The sequence below is a fragment of the Panicum virgatum genome, chromosome 5K (genome assembly GCF_016808335.1).
Source record: "Panicum virgatum strain AP13 chromosome 5K, P.virgatum_v5, whole genome shotgun sequence".
Lineage (NCBI taxonomy): Eukaryota > Viridiplantae > Streptophyta > Magnoliopsida > Poales > Poaceae > Panicum > Panicum virgatum.
The window spans coordinates 11,364,064-11,382,457 of NC_053140.1; the positions used below are offsets into that span (position 1 = coordinate 11,364,064).

At 57.1% G+C, this 18,394-nt stretch overlaps 1 protein-coding gene across 2 annotated transcripts; it reads left to right on the forward strand.

The window, feature by feature from the left end:
• Positions 1 to 1,048: 1,048 nt before the first annotated feature.
• Positions 1,049 to 18,176, forward strand: LOC120706309 (putative pentatricopeptide repeat-containing protein At2g01510). 2 transcript variants are annotated; one of them, XM_039990922.1, is made up of 2 exons: positions 1,049 to 3,758; positions 17,482 to 18,176. In XM_039990922.1, exon 1 carries the CDS (start codon positions 1,257 to 1,259, stop codon positions 3,663 to 3,665), a length of 2,409 nt encoding a protein of 802 aa, XP_039846856.1. In that variant the 5' UTR covers positions 1,049 to 1,256; the 3' UTR covers positions 3,666 to 3,758; positions 17,482 to 18,176. The 2 variants fall into 2 exon arrangements, with proteins under 2 accessions (XP_039846856.1, XP_039846857.1); XM_039990923.1 differs by having other exon boundaries at positions 17,491 to 18,176.
• Positions 18,177 to 18,394: the final 218 nt, after the last annotated feature.

An 18,394-nucleotide genomic window follows, 5' to 3' on the forward strand; every position in this document is an offset into this window, starting at 1 on the left:
CGCATCGCACGCCGCGCCCACGCGAGAGCTCGGCGTCGCCGCCTGCGCTATTGCCGCGTAGGAGGCGAGCTCCGCCCCATTTCGAAATCCGGCGACCTCACTCCGCCATTCTCCGATTCCCCGCACCAGTAGCAGCCCTGCGACCTCCTCCCTCGATTCCACCCACTGGCCGCGTGCGCCGCTCGCCGGAGCGGCCCTGCCCCGGCCACCCGCAACCACCCGGCGCCACCATTGTCAACCTCCACGGCGAGTCCCAGGCGCCGTTCATTTTCTTGCTGACAAACCACGGTTAGCGCGGGGGAGGGGGCAGCAATGGTGGCCCCGGAGGGGAGACGGCGGCAGCGGCCCGCAGGGGAGACTGCGGCGGCGGCGACCCGCAGGCTGGGAGGATGCTTCGCGTGGAGGTCGGAAGGGAGCGACGAGAGAGAGGCTGCTGACGTGGCTCCTCCATGTGGCCAGTTTCGTCCACGTCATCGGTCAACTACGGTCAAAACTCGCCGCGTCAGCTCAATACCGCCCAGAAGGGTCGGGGGGGGGGGCAAAGTTGCACGGTATTAATTGTTGAGGTATCCATTGTGCCCGGTTTCGTAGTTGGGGGTTAAAGTTGGACAAACAAAAGAGTTGAGGGGTCAAAAATGAACTTTTTCCTAAAGAAAAACGGTGGGATCCGTCTCCCTCTCTATGTAGGATTCCCTGACAAAAGATGGGACGAAATCTTTATAATGGTATGTATGGTGCGAGTGTGGTATACAACACACATGCGTGTTCTTCTTTGTATTAGTGTTCTTCTTTGTATTAAGATTAATGAAAATAAAGTTTGTTGAGAAGAATTAAGAGGCAATTTTTGTTTCTGATTCGTGCATTGAGAATTGATCAGGAGTTGTGATATTAATCCGGCACCATTTGCGCGGTAATTTGGGGATGAAAAAGACTGACCAAGAGGAGTACGTTTTCGTGAGGCTATAGTACGCCTCTGCTTCAAACAAGCGTGTTCAGAGAAGGTACTCGCAGCATAAAAGACCGCGCACTTTCAGGAGGCGTCAAAAAAAAAAAAAGACCGCGCACTTTCAGGATTTGAACCAACGAACTGCCCTGCCGGCGAGGACGGCTTCCTGCTCAGCCCGGCACGGCGGTTTGTGAGATCGGCATCTGGCGGGCGCCGCCGGAGCACAACAGAGGAAGGGTGCTGGCAGCAACTGGGCCGGGCCGGGGGGTGCTGAGCCGCTGAGGTGGGGACGCGGATTACCCATGCCGCCATGCGCCCATTCAAGCCCCCCGCCGCCGCCGCCGCCGGCAGCGTCGCCTCGCGCCTGGCCCCGCTGGACGCGCGCACGGTCAAGGCGGGCTTCGACCCACTCACCTGCCGCCGCAACCTCCACTTCAATTTCCTCATCTCCTCCGGCCGCAACGACCGCGCCCGCGAGGTGTTCGACCAGATGCCCGAGAAGACCGTCCACTCCCTCAACCGCATGCTTTGGAGATACTCCAGGTCCGGCAACCTCGCCGCCGCCGAGGACCTGTTCGGCACTGCGACCTGCCGCAATGCCGTCACCTGGACCATCATGATGGGCGTGGCCGCCGCGGGCGGGCGTGACTCCAATGCCGTGTCGGTATTCCGCGACATGCTCAGGGATGGCGAGGCGCCCGACCACGTTGCCATCTCCACCGTGCTCAACGTGCCTGGATGCGATGTCGCGTCGCTCCATCCCTTCGTCACCAAGCTCGGCCTTGGCACCAGCCTCGTCGTCTGTAACACGCTGATCGACGCGTACTGCAAGCAAGGCTTCATTGCTGCTGGCCGGAGAGTCTTCCTGGAGATGCCAGAGAGGGACACGGTCTCGTACAATGCCATGATGATGGGGTGCTCCAAGGAGGGGCTGCACAGGGAGGCACTTGGGGTATTTGCCGAGATGCGACGTGAAGGCATTGACACCAGCCAGTTCACATTCTCGAGTATGCTGACCGTGGCAACAGGTATGGTTGCTCTCCACCTTGGACGTCAGATTCACGGTCTTGTTGTGAGAGCCGGCTCAGCACACAATGTCTTTGTCAATAACTCATTGCTTGATTTCTACTCAAAATGCGACTGCCTTGGTGATCTGGAGCAGCTGTTTCGTGAGATGACAGATCGGGACAATGTTTCGTACAATGTGATGATTTCAGCCTATGCTTGGAACCGATGTGCCAACAAGGTTTTGCAGTTATTCAGGAAGATGCAGGCAATTGGATTTGACAGGTGGGCCTTACCATATGCTAGCTTACTGAGTGTAGTTGGGTCACTGCCTGACATTGAGATTGGGAAACAAATACATGCTCAATTGGTACGTCTTGGCCTTGCTTCGGATGATCTTGTAGGGAATGCCCTGATTGACATGTACTCAAAATGTGGTATGCTGGATACCGCAAAGACTAGTTTTGCAAACAAAAGTGAAAAAACTGCCGTCTCGTGGACCGCATTGATAACTGGTTGTGTCCAAAATGGTCAGCATGAGGAAGCACTGCAATTATTCTGTGACATGAGAAGAATTGGTCTAAGGCCTGATAGGGCAACTTGTTCTAGCATCATGAAGGCTTCCTCAAGCTTGGCAATGATTGGGCTAGGAAGGCAGCTGCATTCTTACTTCACAAAATCAGGCCACATGTCCAGTGTGTTCTCAGGTAGTGCCCTTCTCGACATGTACGCAAAATGTGGCTGTTTGGATGAAGCCATCAGGACATTTGATGAGATGCCTGATAAGAATTCCATCACATGGAACGCTGTAATTTCAGCTTATGCACACTATGGACAAGCAAAGAATGCCATCAGGATGTTTGAAAGCATGCTCCACTGTGGTCTTTATCCAGATTCAGTCACCTTCTTGAGTGTGCTAGCAGCCTGCGGTCACAATGGTCTTGCGGAAGAATGCATGAAATACTTCAACCTGATGAAATATTACTATAGCATGTCACCCTGGATGGAACACTATTCTTGTGTTATTGATACCTTGGGTCGGGCAGGCTATTTTGATAAAGTTCAGAAAGTGTTGGATGAGATGCCATTTGAGGCTGGTCCAATAATTTGGAGCTCCATTCTTCACTCGTGCAGGATCTATGGAAACAAGGGTTTAGCTAAAATTGCTGCCGAAAAATTGTTCAGTATGACGCCCACAGATGCGACACCCTATGTTATACTGTCCAACATATATGCTAAAGCTGGTCGTTGGGAAGATGCTGCACGTGTGAAAAAGATTATGAGAGATAGAGGAGTTAGGAAAGAGTCGGGTAACAGTTGGGTTGAAATCAAGCAAAAGATCTACAGCTTTTCTTCAAATGATCAAACCAACCCAATGATAGCTGAGATGAAAGAAGAGCTTGAGAGGTTGTACAAAGAGATGGACAAACTAGGCTATGAGCCCGACACTAGCTGTGCCTTGCATCTGGTGGATGATGAGCTAAAGTTGGAGTCATTGAAATACCACAGCGAGAGATTGGCCATTGCGTTTGCCCTGATTAACACCCCACCTAGGACACCAATTAGGGTTATGAAGAATCTTAGTGCCTGTCAAGACTGCCATGCTGCCATCAAGATGATATCTAAAATTGTGAACAGAGACATTATTGTAAGGGACTCACGCAGATTTCACCATTTCAAGGATGGTGTTTGCTCTTGTGGAGACTATTGGTAGGAACTCGACCTGCTGCTTAGTTTGATCAAACTAATAAAAATGCATACTGAATATGCTGAAGCACAACCAAAGATTTACAGGAGCACGTGTCAGGTATAGTGTACGTACTTATTTCTAAATGATACATTGGTAGTGCAGTTCTTCACATTGCCCAATGGCGAGCCCTTGACGTGAATCTGAGATCCATTTTGCCATGTCAAATAAGGCTTACTCTGCTTAAGGCGTGAAATTGCCCCTCATTTAGTTCACAAACTGCAAATAAATTGTGTCGTGGTGTGGCAAACCACAGCCAGGTGGCGGAACGCATCCGCCTAAGCCCAGAGGGTGTGTACTCGGGGGTTAGCTAGCGACCAGTTCGATCTCGCTCAAGAACACGATGAACACCAAAGATTTAGAGTGGTTCAGGCCGCCGGAGTGTAATACCCTACGTCCACTATGTGTTGTATTGCCTTGCCTCGAGAGAGTCTGCGAGTGCTTTGGCGAGCGCTTCCCTTTTATATCTCAAGGGAGGCGCGTACATGGCTGCTGGGACCCCGACAGGTGGGCCCAGCGATGTAGTATAAAATAACGTACTGTTCATATATTATGGCGTCGCAGGCAAAGGAGATCTTTCTCCGGATATCTTTGCCTGCTCCTGGAGTCCCCCGTTCAGCATGTCCAGGCGCTGTCTTGTCGGAACGGCGCCAGGCGTAGCCAGCGGCGTCGCCTGCCACGTAGCTGAACGGGTCGTGTAGCTTGCGGCGTAGGTGGCATGATGGAAAAGTGCCGTGCCGTCGTATCCAATTAATGCGGCAGACGGGCTCTGCGCGGGTGCGTCGCAGGCGGCTGCACTGTGTACCTTGGTAATATGCGGTGCATAGTGAGGTCTGGCAAAAGCTGCCCCGCGTGCCGTGGTGGCAGAGCACGCCTCAACTACCAGGATTGAATGCGGTAGGTGGGCGAGTCTTCCAGCAGAAGGCTCGCGCACGAACTCGTGCCTCCGGGATACGTGGCGGCTCCGGACCCCCACGCAGTATGGGAGGTCCGGATGGACGCAGGAGGTCCCGGACCCCTACGGGGGTCCGAGGCCTCGGCTGTCAGCTCGGAGCTTCCCTTCCTTAGGGACACGTGGCGTCTCCGGACCCATCCCCAGGCGGGGAACGGGTCCGGGGCCGTTGGTCTGGTGAGGAAAGGGCCTGACCCGTGGGGCCTGGCTGCTCCGTCCTTTGCACGTAGTTACGGATAACTATGCGGGCCCTGCCTTGCTGCAGTAGGAGTGGGTATCCCTGCTACAGGGTACCGACAGTGACCCCGGGCCCACCTCGGGGGAGGTACGAACCCGCAGGTGGGGCCACTACTGCGATTTGGATCTGCATAGCTTGAAGCTTCCTACTGCAGGGGACTTGACTGGCTTTGACCATCCATCGGGTCGTTTACTGCCTCATCACATCTCAACGGCTTACTGACTCATGGTCCCCACGCACAGTGGTTCACCTAGTCACACGCGCGACGCTCGGCATTGTTGCGGCCGGAGTAAACAGAATATTTACCACCGGCGCAGTTCCTGAAAAGCTCGGCCACGCCAGCGCTTAATACGCGCACGTCAGCTCAGCTTCCGCCTCGCTTCGCGCGCGGGCGACAGTTCAGATCCCGCCTTTTCACACCTTTGTTGGTTACCTGCTCTCCCTGACAGGTGGGCCTGGGCTCCCTTGTCATGGACTGGGCGGTTAACACCAGGTGCGAGCGCCGCTTGGGTTCCAGCGATGGTTCTGGGGCACGCCGGTTGAGTCAGGCTTTATAATGGGGCGAACCGCATACCACGGTTACTTTCCCGCATTCGCCTTCTTCCTTCCAACCTTTGCGCCCTTTTACCTTCGAGCTTTCCTTGCCCCTTGTTCCCCCACGCAGGCTGCTCCTCACCTCCACAGAGAGATGGCATTCCTTGCTCATCCCTGCCGTTTTCAGTCCGAGGAAGAGTTGAACACGGTGCGCAGCCTGCTTGGGTGGAGTGCACAGGAGACCGGCTGGGGGGTCCGAGCAGGCTCGGTTCCCCTTGGCAACCTCCGCGCCGGGGAGTTTGTGCTATTCACCTCGCACATCTCCACCGGCGTGGGACTGCCGATCTCTTCGTTCCTGCTGCTGCTGCTTGAAGACTTCGGCCTCCAACTTCAGCACCTGACGGCCCACTCCCTCCTCCTGACGTCCATCTTCGTGCATTTGTGCGAGATGTTCGTGGGAGTGCGGCCCTGCGTCATCCTCTTCCGCTACTTCTTCGTCCTGGTGAAGTCCGGAAGGAGCAAGGACGAGGTGGGGGGGGGTACTACTTTCAGATGAGGAGTGACCTGCCGACGCCTTACATTCCCGGCCTTACTGGCGGGAAGTGGGAGGAGTGGCGCAGGGATTGGGTGATCGCCACCACCGAAGCCAACGAGCGCCTCGCCCTGCCGACCGAGGGGCCTGCCACCGACTGTGCATCCTGGAGGGCCAAGCCGTCCCTGCAGCCGGAATTCGACTCTATGCTGGGCAAGATTAGGTCGCTGGCGGAGAGCGGCCTCACCTCGTGGCACGTGCTCGGGGATTTCTTGAAGCGCCGGATCGCCCCCCTGAAGCAGTGGCCGCGCCCTGCTCGGAGTTTCACCGGCCTCAACGACTGCAGCAGGACCCACCACGGAGAGGGGAGCGACCTGACCCAGGAAGCCTTGGAGGTCCTGGTGCTGGCCATGACGGGGGACGCCTTCATCCCGGAGAACCTGATCCTCCCTTAGGGTATTGTCCCCCTCTGCGAGGACTCCGCGAAGGTGGCGGGGCTGGCTACCCTGCCAACTCTTGACGACGGGGGGCTGGCCCCATGCCAGACCGGAGGCGATCCGAACCGTGGGCTCCGGATCCCTGGCGCGTCCGGGGATCAAGCTACGCTGAGCGCCGCGGGGTCCGGCGCCACTACGAAGGGGAAGCAGGCCGTGGCCAGTAGCGCCGCCACAGCCGGTTCCAGCCAGGTACTGGGCGGCTCCGGTGCGTCGTCGGGGGATGCAGGCCGGCGCAGGCTACTCAGGGGCGACGGGACCCCAGTCACGGAGCCCGCCACGAAGCGTCAGAGGACCGCTGAGGGCGCGGGCCAGGGTAGCTCCCGGGCCACCGGCCCTCGCGGGTCCTTCGGGGCGACTGCGCCGCCACCATTGCCGCCGAGAGATACCTCCCGCCGGCAGCAACAGCAGTAGCAGCAACAGGAGCAGCCCCGAGTTGCGTCCGCGCCGCAGCCACGGGAGCAGCAACAGCAGGAGCAGCCCCGGGTTGCGCCTGTATCGCAGCTGCGGGAGCAGCAGCAGCAGCAGGAGTAGCCCCGGGTTGCGCCTGCATCGCAGCTGCGGGAGCAACAGCAGCAGGAGCGGCCCCGGGTTGCGCCTGCATCGCAGCCGCGGGAGCAGCAGCAGCAGGAGCGGAGGTCGGGCCACCGAGGACGCTGGGTACCCGGCACTTCTGGGTTAGTGTTATTCTGCTCTCTTCCCCTGTGCCAGGTGCTCTGCTTTTTTGCTGAAGGCTTCTCCACTTTGTTGCCAGGGCTCCTCGCCCCAGCAGTTCTTCTACCATCGCTGGCTCGTCAGCTGGTGTCCATGCGACCGCGGCCTCGGCGGCGACAGCGGCGGCGACGACGGGTGCGGGATCCTCAGGTGCAGCAACCTCTACCAGCCCGGTGGTGCCCGATGTGGTGCTGACGGGCGCGTCATTACCAGACTCAGCAGCACCTAACGCTGTAGCGGCTGGTGTGCCTGTGGCGGGCGCGGCAGATGCAGCGGCGGCGGAGGCGCCGGTGCTGGGCTGCAGCCGCACCCGAAGCAGCGACGGCGGAGGCGCCGGTGCTGGTGCAGCCGCACCCGACGCAGCGGCGGCGAAGGCGCCGGAGACAAGTGTTGCAGCGGAAGCTCCCACATCCAGCTCCGGTCCTGTTGTAGAGGAGGAGTTGGAGGTGGTCTTTGGCAGGCAGCTCCTGCAGCTCCAACTCCCAGAGGAGGAAGTGACTCCCCTTCCCCAGGTGCTGACCCAGGTCCGGCGGTCGATAGTGGAGGCAACCTCCTCCGCCGAGGCGACCTTCCGGTGGGAGTGGTCTGCCCTGGAGAGCGAACGCCAGCGCATCTCCGACTGGCACACCCGCCTGGAGGCGCACACGAAGGCGGAAGCCTCCCGTGCTGCGGAAGCCCGGTCAAAACTCAAAGCCGACCAAGAGGCCTATCGAGCCAACCTTCTGAAGGTGTTCAACCGGGAGCTTGCAGTATCGAGCCGGGAGAAGGCCGTGGCCCAGCGGGAGGAGACTTTTGCCTTGGAGGTTGTTAGCTTCGCGGCTCAGCGGTCCGACCTCGAGACTCGCCTCGCAGCCCAGCAGTCCGAGCTGGAGACTCGCAGCCAGGGTCTCGAGGTCGGGAGGCAGGAGCTCGACGACCTTTCTGCGACTCTGCAGGGATGGCGCGAGCAACTGCAGGAGAGAGCCAGCAAGCTGACTGTCGCCGAGGCGGATCTGGAGGAGGACCGGAAATCCCTCGCTAAGCGGGAGTCCCACGCCTCCAACATGGAGAAGGAACTTGGGAGCCAGCGGGACTCGCTCAAGAAGCTGAAGGAGTGGGCGGAGCAGAGGGAGGCCAAGCTCGAGGAGAGGTCCCGCGAGGTGGAGGTGGCCAAGGCGGCTCTGGACACCCGGGTGCAAGAGGCGGTCCAGGAGGCGGTCCGGAAGCACCAGGAGGACCAGCGCGTGGGGGCCCAGCGGATTGCTGACTGGGCGACCGAAGCGAGCCTAGCATTGGTGCCACTTGGAATGAGCCCAATCCAGGTGGCGGAGCCGCCGGCTTCGATAGCTGATGCCCTCCCAGTGCTGAATTCTGCTTCGGATAGGCTCCAGCGTCTGGGGCCGGTCCTTGCTGGCCAGCTCGAAGCCGAGGGTCGCGAGCTGATCCGGATGGTGGCGGAGCACATCCTGACCTGCCTCCGGAGCCACAACCCGGCCATCTCGCTGACGCCCGTGGTCGATGGTCCTATAGCGGAGACGGAGGCCGCCGCTCGGGACAGTGTGCGGGAGGTCGTCGACTTCGTTGCCGCCTACTTCAAGCGGGAGCCTGCAGACCCTTGAGCTGGGCATTGTATCTTTGTATCTTTTGCGTTATGTAACAAACATTGTATTAGTTGAAATTTTGGAATAGTAGAAACTTCAACTTAGCTTTTTGTTAATTGTTGGTTTGCGGTATACAGCACCCCGGCGCCCTGGCCCCCTGGCGGATAGGTTCAGTTGATTGGACCTGTCTGCCATCTGAGCTGTAGAAGATACTCCGGACCTCCTTGGGCATAGGTGCCGCATAGTTTGCAAGCTGAGCGAGTGTCTTATGCCCTTCCCTGCGTAGCAGAAAAAACTACAGAGAGAAGAATCAACTCGTTCGCATGGTAGTAATGATACTGCGACTTAGCTGTTTGACGTATGCAGATGACGTGGCTCAAAGCGAACGCCCCGGCCCCCTGGGAGACAGTCTCAGTTGTTTTTGAGTCTGTTTACCACCGAGACTGGACCTCGATCTGCATGAAACTTTAAAGCAGATGCCGGGACCCCCTGGTAGGTAGGCTCAATGGTTGAGGCTGGCTACCACCATTCAAGGTTTAGCCCGTGTAACACTTCAAAGTTACAGCTTAGTAGCAGGCTTGTGCGACCTAATCTGGACCGGCCCTCAGACTAGTACAAGGTCCGGAGCTCTAGATATACAGGTCCGGGCAATTCAGTGTTTGTTACAGAGTGGTGGAGTGTGTACGCTTAGGGTGCGAGACTAGGCTAAGGCGCTGCACAGGGCTCCGGACCACTCCAGGAAACAACACGACTTCTCCGGACCTGGATCTGATGCTCCAAACCCTTCCTAGCAGTGGGTGAGGTCACTCTATCGTATTCGATCCTTTGATATATGGAGCTGGACATGCCGTGTAGGACTTAGGAAGCCAACTCTTGAGCTAGAAGGAGGTCCGAGCCCCTAATTACCCGGCTCCAGGTACTAGAGCACTCGTTACAGGGCGGTGGAGTGTGTAGGCTTTTGGGTGCGGAACCGGCTAAGCGGCTACACAGGACTCCGGGCCACCCCAGGAAACAAGCACCCCCTCTCCAGAGCAGGTCCCTAGGGGTTCGGACCCCTCCCCAGCAGCAAGATGGTCCGGTATCTGTACGGCAGTCCAGCAACTCAATACAGATCTTAGTTGTAGCGACAAGAGTGGAAGTTCGCGCAGGGGTTAGAAAAGTAAAATCTCGAGAATCAGAATGCGAAATTAAATTTTGACACAAAGACAGAACTTGGGAGAAAATCTTTCCTTTGCAATCCTGATGTACATGGCTTGCACGATGGATGCCAGAGGCTGGGTTTACGAGGTCGGACCTCTACCGCTCTGAGCCGCACATTAGCCGACGGTGCGATGGATGCCAGAGGTCGGGTTTACGAGGGCAGGCCCCCAACCGCTTTGGGCCGCACGCTAACTCTATCTTATTACAAAGGAAAAGTTTATTTCCCTACTCTGTCTAGGTGTAAAACTTACGCAGATGCTCAATGTTCCATGGGTTGGGCAGCGGCACTCCATCTTCTGTGGCAAGGCGAACGCATCCGGGCCGACATACCTCAGTAACCTTGAAGGGCCCCTCCCAGCTGGGGGAAAGTTTGTGGAGCCCCGCTCGGTTCAGGATCCGTCAGAGGACGAGGTCGCCAGCCCGGAGCTCCCTACTGTGCACGAACCGTTGATGATAGCGCTGGAGCGCCTGGTTGTAGCGTGCATTTCGGATTGCTGCTCGCCACCTTCGTTCGTCAACGAAGTCCACGTCGTCACGCCGTAGCTGCTCCTGCATGGATTCGTCAAAAGCCTGGACCCTTGGTGAGCCCAGGTGAATTTCTGGGGGAAGACATGCTTCAGCCCCGTAGACCAGGAAGAATGGAGTCTCCCCGGTGGCACGGCTGGGTGTGGTCCGGTTGCCCCATATCACGCACGGAAGCTCATCAACCCATTTGGCACCATGCTTCTTCAAGCAGTTGTAGGTGCGAGTCTTGAGTCCCCTGAGGATCTCTGCATTCGCTCTCTCAACTTGTCCATTGCTGCGGGGATGTGCCACGGACGCAAAACATAGCTGGATGCCAATGTCCTCGCATTACTCCTGAAAGAGTCTGCTTTTGAATTGGGTCCCGTTATCCGCAATGATGCGGTTTGGGACGCCAAATCTGCACACAATGGACTTAAGGATTGCGACTGCTGACTTTTTAGTGATATTCACCACAGGAGTAACCTCCGGCCACTTCGTGAACTTGTCTATGGCGACGTAGAGGATCAGGTATCCGCCGACGGCCCGGGGGAACGGCCCCAGGATATCCACACCCCACACGACAAATGGCCATGAGGGTGGAATCATCTGTAGAGCTTGAGCTGGTGTGTGTATTTGCTTTGCATGGAACTGGCATGCTTTGCAGGATTTTACCAGCTCAGCCGCATCCTGGAGTGCTGTTGGCCAGTAGAAACCGTGCCGAAAGGCCTTGCCAACAAGCGTGCGGGATGAGGAATAACTTCCACACTCGCCTCCATGGATCTCCGCGAGCAGCTCGCGGCCCTCTTCCTGGGAAATGCACCGCATGAGGACACCATTGGCGCCACGGCGGTAGAGATCCCCTTCTACCACCGCGTAGCGTTTAGCCAATCGGATTATGCGCTCAGCGGACACATCGTCATCAGGAAGGATGTTATCTTTCAGGTAGCCCCGGATCTCGGAGATCCATGCATCGGGAGCTCCCTGAGTAGGTGGGGGTGGCTCTATGAGGTCTCCAGGATCCTCAACAGAGCACACAACCCAGGCTGGACACCATAGGTGGAATGACACCGGGACTGCTAGCTTCGAGGTGCTAGCTTGATCCCCTTCACCTAGTTCGGCAGGCTGGGCGGTAGGTCTCAGCAGCCATCTTTCGAAGACGCCCTCGGGCACGGGTGCCCAGGTAGATGCTCTCGCGGAGATATCATCTGCTGCTGAGTTGAGTTCGCGGGGAACATGTTGCAGTTCCAAGGCGTCGAAGTCCTTCTCGAGCTTCCTCACGTGGATGAGGTATGCCGCGAGCCGGACCTGCTTGATGATTAGCTGAGAATCCCCCTTCACCAGAAGCTGCCGGACCCCCAGGGTGAGGGCTTGTGTCAGGCCGAAGATCAGGGCCTCGTACTCCGCCATGTTGTTGGTGGCTTTGAACTCAAGGTGCACCATGTACTTGAGCTGATCTCCGTTTGGGTCGATGAGAACCACACCAGCTCCGGCCCACTTCTCGCGGGCGGACCCGTCGAAGTAGAGTGTCCAGTGGGGCTCGGTGAAGACTGGTGTCCTGATCTCCGGCTCCGGGGGTCTGGCGCTAAAGTCCGGACCCCCAGAATTGCTTGGGGAAGGAGTCCACTCTGCTATAAAATCAGCCAGGATCTGGCTCTTGATTGCATGGCGAGGCTGGAAGTCCAACTGGAACTCAGCCAGCTCCGCTGCCCACTTGACGATATTGCCCGTGGTGTTGGAGTTGTGCAGGATCGCTCTTAACGGGTAAGAGGTCACTACGACAACTCAGTGTGCCTGGAAATAGTGGCGCAGTTTCCTGGACGCAATAAGTATCGCATAGATAAGCTTATGCGTCTCAAGATACCTGGCCTTCGCCTCATGCAGGACTTCGCTGACGTAGTAGACTGGCTTTTGGATGGTCCGGACCCTGGTGACCGGGTCCGGCTCGTCCTTGTCCGCTTTGTCAGGTCCTTGGGCCCCCAGTGGTTCGGGGTTCCCACTGGGACGAGGCTTCTCCGGACCCCCTTGGCTGGGTTCCGGAGCTTCAGGCAGAGGTGAGGCTGATAGGCCCCCGTGTCCGGGGTCCGGCTCGCCATCCTTGGCCGGGGAGACTTAGGTATCCCCCTGGCGAGCTGGCTCCGCCCTCTCGGCGACCAGCACCATGCTGACCACCTCCGCAGATGCAGCAAGATACAGAAACAACGTCTCGCCCGGCTCTGGAGCCACCAATACTGGCAGCGAGGTGAGATGCCGCTTCAGTTCCTGGAAGGCTTGTTCAGCCTCTTTGGTCCAAGAAAATGGACCGGACCTCCTCAATAGTTTGAAGAAGGGGAGGGCCCTCTCAGCTAGCCTCGATATGAAGCGGCTGAGAGCGGCGAGAGATCCAGTAAGCTTCTGGACATCCTTGTTGCGGCCAGGAGGCCTCATCGCTTCGATCGCCTTGATCTTGGCTGGGTTTGCCTCGATGCCTCGATGTGAGACCAGGAAACCCAGTAGCTTCCCTGCGGAGACGCCGAAGATGCACTTCTCGGGGTTCAGCTTCGTGCGCGTGGCGCGGAGCCGGTCGAAGACGAGGGACAGGTCCTCCACTAGTGTTGACCCTACCTTAGTCTTGACCACAATGTCATCGACATAAACCTCAACAATATCTCTAATTAGATTACAGAAGGTTTTGTTCATAGCTCGTACAAACGTGGGTAAGGCATTCCGTAGACCATACGGCATGACAATGTAGCAATAAAGCCCATCTACTGTTACAAAAGCAGTATGCTCGCTATCCTCTCTAGACATCTGAATCTGGTGGAAACCAGAGTATGCATCTAGGAAAGACAAAAGGTCGCACCCGGAGGTGGAGTCCACGATCTGATCGATACGTGGAAGAGGATAGGGGTCTCTAGGATATGCCTTGTTGAGGCTGGTGTAGTCGATGCACATCCGAAGCTTCCCGTTGGCCTTTGGGATGACGACCGGGTTGGCCAACCACTCTGGGTGGTGGACCTCCTCGATGAAGCCATCGTGTAGGAGCTTGCGGACTTCTTCGCGGATGAAGTTCTGCCGCTCCACAGACTGCTTCCGAGGCTTCTGGCGCACCGGCGTGGCGTCAGGGTAGATCCTCAGATTGTGCTCGATCACTTCCCTGGGAATCCCGGGCATTTGTGACGGTTCCCAGGCGAACACGTCAACATTTGCCCGGAGGAAAGCGATGAGCGCGTCTTCCTATTTCTCCTCCAGGTTCCCCGCGATGCGGGTGGCCCTGGTGGAGTCCGCTCCAATCTGCACTGTCTTCACGGGAACATGGTCCGGATCAGACGGTTGGACCTTGGGAGCCTTTGCTGGCGCCCTGGGTTGCGAGGGGGATGGATCCTCCTCGGAACGTGCAGCCTCTGCCGCCAGAGCATGCAGCCTCTCAACTGCAGCGACGGCAGCGGTGCGGTCACCCCGCACGGTGAGGACACCGGCAGGGGAAGGCATCTTCAAGACCAAGTACCCGTAATGGGCAATGGCCATGAAGCGATAGAGAGCCGGCCGGCCAATGATGGCGTTGAACGGGAGGTTCACCTCCGCAACATCGAACTGAACGCTCTCAGTGCAGAAGTTCTCCTCGGTCCCGAACGTGACCGGCAGTGTGATGCTCCCCAGAGGGAACACCGGGTGCGGGCCCACTCCGGAGAATGGGCGAGAGGGAGTCAGCTTGGACTCCGGGATCTGCAGCTGTTTGAATGCTGCGTAGCTGATGACGTTGAGGCCGGCTCCACTGTCGATCAGCACGTGGTAAAGCCTCACGTTGGATATGACAGGGGCGGTGACTAGAGGTAGTACACTGGCCCCAGCCATATTCTTCCGGGCAGTCGGATGGCCCGAAAGAGATGGTGGTGTCCATCCACCTCTGGTGCGGCGCCGCATTCGGGACCCCCGGCTTCGCCGAAAGGACCTCTCGGCGAAGAGTCTTCACGTCCCGCCGGCAGACAAGCTCCCAGCTTCCACCGTACATTACGTACAGCTTCTTACGGTGGTCGCCGCTGTCGGAGTCGGAGTTGTCACCGTGGTACACGCCCTTCAGCTCCCGAGCGGGGGATTGGTACCCCAGCTCCTTCTCCCCGGCCGCGGCCCCGCTGTCGGAGGCCTTCTCCTTGCCGGGCCACTGGCGAGGAGGGGGAGGTGAGCCGTCTTTGGAGGACTGCTCACGTCGCCCACTGACTCGCTTCGCGAGCTTCTGGATCTCGCGGCAGTCAGCGGCGCTGTGGCGAGCGGTGGGATGCACCGGGCATGATCCTCCGCTGCCACCCTGCGGGCGTGGACGCTTGCCATGCGCGTTCTGGCCCCCAGTCGCTGCTGCTGCAGCCGGTGCCGCAGTAGCAGGTGCCGCTACGGCGACGGCTAGTCCGCCAGGCTGCGACTCCCCGCGGCTCCGGTTCTTGTTCTTCTTCTTCTTGCCACCGCCCTGAGCGGTAGCTGCGGAGCCACCAGCCTTGGCATCTCCGTCTTGGGGGGTTGAGTGCCATGTGCGGCCCTCAGCGGCCCTGGCACACTTGTCTGCCAGGGAGAAAAGCGTGGTAACGCTTTCCACCTCGTGCGTCGCGAGCTTCTCGAGCATCTTCTCGTCACGTACCCCCTGTCGGAAAGCAGTGATAATAGATGCATCGGAGATACGAGGAATGGTACCCCGTACCTTGGTGAAGCGCGAGATGAAGGCCCGGAGCGTCTCCCCGGGTTTCTGCCTCACAGCGTGGAGGTGAGCCTCCACACCATGCTACTGGTACGCACTGGCGAAGTTTGCAGTGAACCTCGCACAGAGCTCCTCCCAAAACTGGATCGTCCCAGGAGTAAGGTTCATGAGCCAAGTCCGGGCTGGCCCAGTCAAGGCTACATGAAAGTAGCTCGCCATGATAGCGTCGTTACCACCAGCTGTTGTGATGGCGGTAACGTACACCTGCAGGAATTCTGACCGGTTGGTGGTGCCGTCGTACTTCTCCGGCAGGTGCGGGCTGAACTTGGACGACCATGCCACCGCGCGGAGGTGGTCCGCGAGTGCAGCACAGCCTACCCCAGCCACCGGGGCGCCTGTCTGTATCCGGGCATTCACCGGAGGCTTGGGTGCCACCGCGTTCAGATCAGCGTTGAGGTTGCGACCCTCGATGTTGAGACGGCGCTCTCGCGCCCTCTCCACGGAGATACGGGCATCCTCCCCCGCACGCCTGCGGTTGAGCTCCGCCCGCAGGTCTTCTGTCCGTGCACCCCTTACTGTGGGGGAGCGCACGGACGCCGACGCACCGCCCTGGCGCCGGTGGTAGGGCACCACCGCATTGTCAGGCGGAGGTTGTTGCCCAGTCCTTGCGGAACTGGGGGAGACCTGAGCCAGATGGAGGAGACGGTCAACGTCATCCCGCCACTGCCTCAGGGCATCTGGCGAGGCTACAACAGCCGGAGGGTTGCGAAGCAACTCCCTGGCCGCCGCCAGCGCTCCGCCGCTTGCGGCTTGTGAGGGGGCCCTTGACGGGTGCCCTGACTCCCGCCGACGAGCAGCGCACGCCGTCGCTGACGGTGGCTGCTCCACAGCCACGGTTGCCCCTGGAGCAGGAACACGAGAGGCATGTGGCGTGGAGGACGCCACACCCTCTATCATCTCCACGTCGTCCACCCGAACCATGGAGGCGAGCAAGAGATGGACCGAAAACCAGCTATCTGTCCCCTACCTGGCGCTTCAAATGTCGTGGTGTGGCAAACCACAGCCGGGTGGCGGAACGCACCCGCCTAAGCCCAGAGGGTGTGTACTCGGGGGTTAGTTAGCGACCAGTTCGATCTCGCTCAAGAACACGATGAACACCAAAGATTTAGAGTGGTTCGGGCCGCCGGAGCGTAATACCCTACGTCCACTATGTGTTGTGTTGCCTTGCCTCGAGAGAGTCTGCGAGTGCTTTGGCGAGCCTGTGTGTGTGATCTGGGAAAACCTGTTCTGTACAGCGAGCGCTTCCCTTTTATATCTCAAGGGAGGCGCGTACATGACTGCTGGGACCCCGACAGATGGGCCCAGCGATGTAGTATAAAATAACATACTGTTCATACATTATGGCGTCGCAGGCAAAGGAGATCTTTCTCCGGATATCTTTGCCTGCTCCTGGAGTCCCCCGTTCAGCATGTCCAGGCGCTGTCTTGTCGGAACGGCGCCAGGCGTAGCCAGCGGCGTCACCTGCCACGTAGCTAAATGGGTCGTGTAGCTTGCGGCGTAGGTGGCATGATGGAAAAGTGTCGTGCCGTCGTATCCAATTAATGCGGCAGACGGGCTCTGCGCGGGTGCGTCGCAGGCGGCTGCACTGTGTACCTTGGTAATACGCGGTGCATAGTGAGGTCTGGCAAAAGTTGTCCCGCGTGCCGTGGTGGCAGAGCACGCCTCAACTACCAGCATTGAATGCGGTAGGTGGGCGAGTCTTCCAGCAGAAGGCTCGCGCAGGAACCCGTGCCTCCGGGATACGTGGCGGCTCCGGACCCCCACGCAGTATGGGAGGTCCGGATGGACGCAGGAGGTCCCGGACCCCTGCGGGGTCCGAGGCCTCGGCTGTCAGCTCGGAGCTTCCCTTCCTTAGGGACACGTGGCGTCTCTGGACCCATCCCCAGGCGGGGAACGGGTCCGGGGCCGTTGGTTTGGTGAGGAAAGGGCCTGACCCGTGGGGCCTGGCTGCTCCGTCTTTTGCGCGTAGTTACGGATAACTACGCGGGTCCTGCCTTGCTGCAGTAGGAGTGGATATCCCTACTACAGGGTACCGACAAATTGTTAAAAAATAAAAGTGTTTTTTTAATGACAAGGAAATCTCCACCCCACTATCTTTGGCATCTGGACGATTTATCATTTTGTGCTTTCCCAAATTTGTCTATGCTTAATAATTGATGAATCAGCACCTTTTGTGCATATGTAAGTTGCTCTGTGCATATTTATATTCCTTTTGATTTTAACTTTATCTTCCTCTAGAGTTTGACTAACAGTCTAGTCACTGTTCAGTTATATTGCGGCTCTCCTAAATTTGAATGTCTTCTATTTTGAAGTTCGAACAGTATCTGAAGAGCTGAAGACATCCCTGAATGTGAAAATTCAGGCATGGCTGCATTGATGTTCAGCCTAGTTGTGATTGACATAATCAAAAGGTTGTTATCTGAATTCGGCCTGGATACCTAACAGGTTAGTTCCTTCAATTTTGTTGATACACTTTCATCTGTGATTGATGTAGTCTTGAAATCTTTGATGTCAGAAATCTTTGATGTCAGAAATCTCAATTTAAACACTTCCACTAGAAGCACGAGTAGCTTGTAACACAACAGCATGTGTTGGAAGTAAGAAATGTGTACGATAGTGGAAAAGGCAAATTGGTCAGGAAGGAATACGGCCACGTACTAATTTGTGGTGCGCCAAACCATTTGGCTAACTACTGGTTCACTACTAAATAGCAAAATCTCAATTTTCCCCCACGAGATATTGAGTATTACTTATCACATTGTCTGATATAGAGAGAGTTGGATTGGTACCTGCTTACCCAGAATTACATTGGTATTTGCATTTATGTTTTTTTTTCAATATTAGGGATAGGGAAACATACCCGCTACCAACAGTGAGATGCATGTAATGGCTCGTCAATCTCAAAATCTACCAGACCAATCTCTTAAAAAACATTCACAGAGGTAGGATGTGCATGTGTACATTTATATGTGTGCGTGCATGTATTTACTCATGCTCCAAAAAAAAAGAAAAAAATAAGATGGTTTAATTTATCAAATATTGACTGTATGGCGATGTATGAATTATGATGCTCCAGCACCACCAGTGTAAAACTGCGTGTTTTTAAAACTGAAGAAAAAGAATCTATGTTGCTGGTATGAAAATAAAAATAAATCTGTGCATAGTTTAGAGGCATGGGCACTCTGAAAAACTCTGGGAGGCGTGGGTTGGATTGACCTATGCACA